This window comes from Amphiura filiformis, chromosome 9 (genome assembly GCF_039555335.1).
Source record: "Amphiura filiformis chromosome 9, Afil_fr2py, whole genome shotgun sequence".
NCBI classification, from domain to species: domain Eukaryota; kingdom Metazoa; phylum Echinodermata; class Ophiuroidea; order Amphilepidida; family Amphiuridae; genus Amphiura; species Amphiura filiformis.
Window position 1 is genome coordinate 25,676,565 of NC_092636.1, and position 3,769 is coordinate 25,680,333.

Below are 3,769 nucleotides of genomic sequence, written 5' to 3' on the forward strand. Positions count from 1 at the left end.
TGTTGATCCCTCACAACAAGAGTTATTACCGTCGATTTGGTTGAAAAAGGAGATGAGACATGATCAAATCTCTCCAGGTAACAAAACGTAATACATTCTGTTAACATTGTTGGTCTAACAATTTAATTAAATGTTCATTCATATCCATACTCTTAGCCCATACATTCTAGGTTTGCAGAAAAATCAATTATATCAAAACCATGTCATATTTATTGACCTGACAGTTTCGACAATCTTTAAACGGTGGGTGTCTTCGAGGGTAATGGTAAAGGGTGATCAAGAATTTTTCCAGTTGACAGGTCGATAAAAATATATTGTATACATTTAGACATGTTATCATACCATACGTTGACAAAATGACGGTGACACGGCATGGCCACTTGAGCAGTACCATACGTTCTCACCACTAAGCCACCTAAACGACAACATATACCCATTTAATACCGACAATTGCAATTCTGAAATACCTTGTGAATGTTGTGACATACTTACGTAGGAGAAATGGGTCGTCGCTTTGACACTAGTCAGAATGAACAGAGGAAAGAAAGATCAAGAGAAGACCAAGGTATGTGCCGAATTACTCGTTAAGCCAGGACATTATTCGAAAGCGAATCGCGATTGCGTACCACATATCAACCCCGAGATATCAACATATTCGGGCTATCAATCCTTTAAAAAAAGGGTGACACGTGATCCCGACATATCAGCATCATATCATATTTCAACGGTCCTCTTATGTGAGTCATATGTTAGTGAACTGAACACTCTACTAGAAAGAGGTTGGTGCTTCCGCAACCGTCACTTCAAGTGGTGTCACCGTCCAAGATGCCGAACAGATGCCGTCCAAGATGCCGTTGTCCCAAATTCGGTTCAACGTCAACGGTAAAGGATTACAGCAATGTACTTTTGGAAGTAAACGGTTGACTTTTGATTTTAAAGAGCGTGGTAAATAAACGATTGAATACAAAAGATCAATGATCCCTCGATTGCTGGTTGGCCAAACGGTCAAAATGACTAAAGCCCAACGGCCACGTTGGAGGCCGATGCCAATGTTAGCCCAACGGAGTCTTATTGGGCTATTCCAGAAATTAAAGGCACCCCCTAAAGAACACATGGGATTCACTACATTTTTCACCATTTTTTGCTCTGGGAAATCCCCCAAAAAGTGGTCATTATTTTCACAACCCTTAAGAAGACATGGAAATTCTTAAGAAACAGACACCTTTTTATTTTAAACTTGGGAATTCCCAAACATTTTGGCAAAAATTTGCCTGTCTTATTTAGGGACACTGGGAATTCCATTTTTTTTTGATAACATTTTGGTCTGGGAATTCCCAAACATTTATGGTACAAACTTACATGTCCTCTTTAGGGGGGGTGCCATTAATTTATGGAATAGCCCATCTGGGGTGCTAATGCTTACCCAACCCTAATTATTTAATCTAAACCTTTATGTTTTTCAATGAACATATAAGTGCGTTACCCATTCACATAGTCAAATGACAGTGAACAATACCGGTCAGTGGTCATGAGTTAGGGCGAACATTCCCTTGCCTTACACATTACTTTTATGTAACTTGACGTATAGGCTTCAACCGTAAGGAAAGCAATTGATGCAAGCGAGTCTAGCCATGCTTGTTACCTCTTACCTACGTCAGCTTATATAAGATATACATTAAAATATTAGAAACTAGGGTAGCATCCAGATCGCAACTTGTCCAGAGTGGGCACAGGTAAGGTATACCAAAATTAAACAGGTTTGCTCACCATAATTGACCCAAACACCAAACCTCCGGGAGCCAACAATGAAAATAAACTGGGAAAAGGTAACTTCGGCCTTCGGTCTTTCAATCGTATAACACTTTTGATAAGTCATGAAATAGATGCATTTGTAGGATTGTAGAAATTAAACTTGGTTAAATTTCATGATTGCCAAATCCATAAAATACTCACTAATTTTAGACTTTCGCCATCTCGGCTGATGGCTTCTTCAGAAATGACCATTGGGATCCACTTTTCCCGCGGTTTTGGCCGCTGCTTCCGGTGATTTTCTCATCTCTCGGAGGCTTGGTTCTTATAAGTGGATCGTATACATGGTCTAGAGAGTAGCTGCCGATGTCCCTGTTGACTGTTTGTCCCCCTGCCTTCTAATCCAAATCGCTTCTCTGATGAGTCTTGTTTGCTGGTTCCCGTCTTTTCAAGTAGCTTAGGCTCCTCCCAATTGATGACATGGTTCTCAATGGCAATGTGGTCGGTTATGGCAGATTTATTTAATTCCGAAGTTGATACAGTTCTATTTTTTCTGGTGTATTTTCTGTTTGCGACTTTTCCGCATCTTTCTGGTGCTCTTTTAGTCTAACTCCGAAAGGACGACCTGTCTCACCAATGTACGACTTGTCGCACCCTTTGCAGCCTATCTCGTAGACCACCCCACTAGTCTTGATGGTATCCACTTTGTCCTTTGGGTGTACTAAAAGTCTTTTGAGTGTGTTGTGTGGTTTCATGGCCACTGATATTTTGTGCTTGCGAAATATTCTCTGCAGTTTTTCTGATAACCCTTCCACATATGGAATTACCACCATGCCTTTCGTTTCAGTCTCCTGTGTGGTGTTCTTCTGTTCTCCTTTGCTCTTTACCAACTCCGCTTTGCCTTCTACCTGTTGTTTTGCCTTGTCGAATGCCCACTTTGGATATCCACAATTGGTGACTGCCTTTTCGATTCTACTTTCTTCTTCCTTCTTGTCTTCGTCCTCCGTCACGATGGAATGCATTCTGTCAAGTAATGTTCTGATGACGCCTATTTTTTGATGAAGTGGGTGTTGTGAATCGAAATTCAAATATTGGTCGGTATGTGTTTTCTTTCTATATACCAGAAGCTTAACTGTTCCATCTTCCTTTCTCACAATCAGTGTGTCCAGAAACGGGATCTTGCCATCACACTCTTCCTCATAGGTAAACTTGATGTTTCCTGTCGTGTCTACCGTGTTTAGGTGCTCAGTTAGCTGTTCTGTAGTGTCTTTCTTTATAATTTCCAGGACATCATCGACGTAACGACGCCATAGCCGGGGTTTACATTCTAACGGAGCGGTGGCGATGGCCTTCTTCTCCAACCACTCCATGAAAAGGTATGCGATTATCGCACTGACTGGACTTCCCATTGCTGCGCCGAATCTTTGTCGGTAGATCACCCCTCTGAATTTGAAGTAAGTAGTAGTCAAGATGAACTCTAGTAAGCCCATAATGTCGCTGGCAGTTAAATTAGTTCTATTTGATAATGTTGTGTCCTCTTCTAGTCTCTCTCTTATGATTTCCATTGTCTCCTGAATTGGTGTGTTGGTGAATAAAGCGACCACGTCGTGGCTATTAAAAATCTCTCCCTCTTCCACGAGAACGCCAGACAACTCCTCTGCGAGGTGCTTTGAGTTGATGACATGATGTTCTGATTTACCCATGATAGGAGACAAAATTTCCGCCAATGCTTTTGAGGTCTGATATCCAATACTGCCCATGTAGTCCACTATGGGGCGGATGGGGTTACCCTCCTTGTGTATCTTAGTAGTACAATACAGCCTGGGTATTGTTTCCGAAGTAGGATACAAAAGTCTGTATTGGTTTTCCTCAATCTTCTTTTCGCTCTTCAGTTTTTGGAGCAAACCTAGAAGTTTCCTCTTATAAACTGGTGTGGGATCTTTTTTCAATTTCTCGTACGTACGTTCGTCACTCAACTAGACCATGTATACGATCCACTTATAAGAACCAAGCCTCCGAG

The 3,769-nt window shown here is 41.4% G+C and overlaps 1 protein-coding gene across 1 annotated transcript; it reads right to left on the minus strand.

Annotated features, from left to right (window-relative positions):
- Positions 1 to 2,270: 2,270 nt before the first annotated feature.
- LOC140160026 (uncharacterized) lies at positions 2,271 to 3,509 on the minus strand. The gene has a single exon (XM_072183295.1). It carries the CDS (start codon positions 3,507 to 3,509, stop codon positions 2,271 to 2,273), a length of 1,239 nt encoding a protein of 412 aa, XP_072039396.1.
- Positions 3,510 to 3,769: the final 260 nt, after the last annotated feature.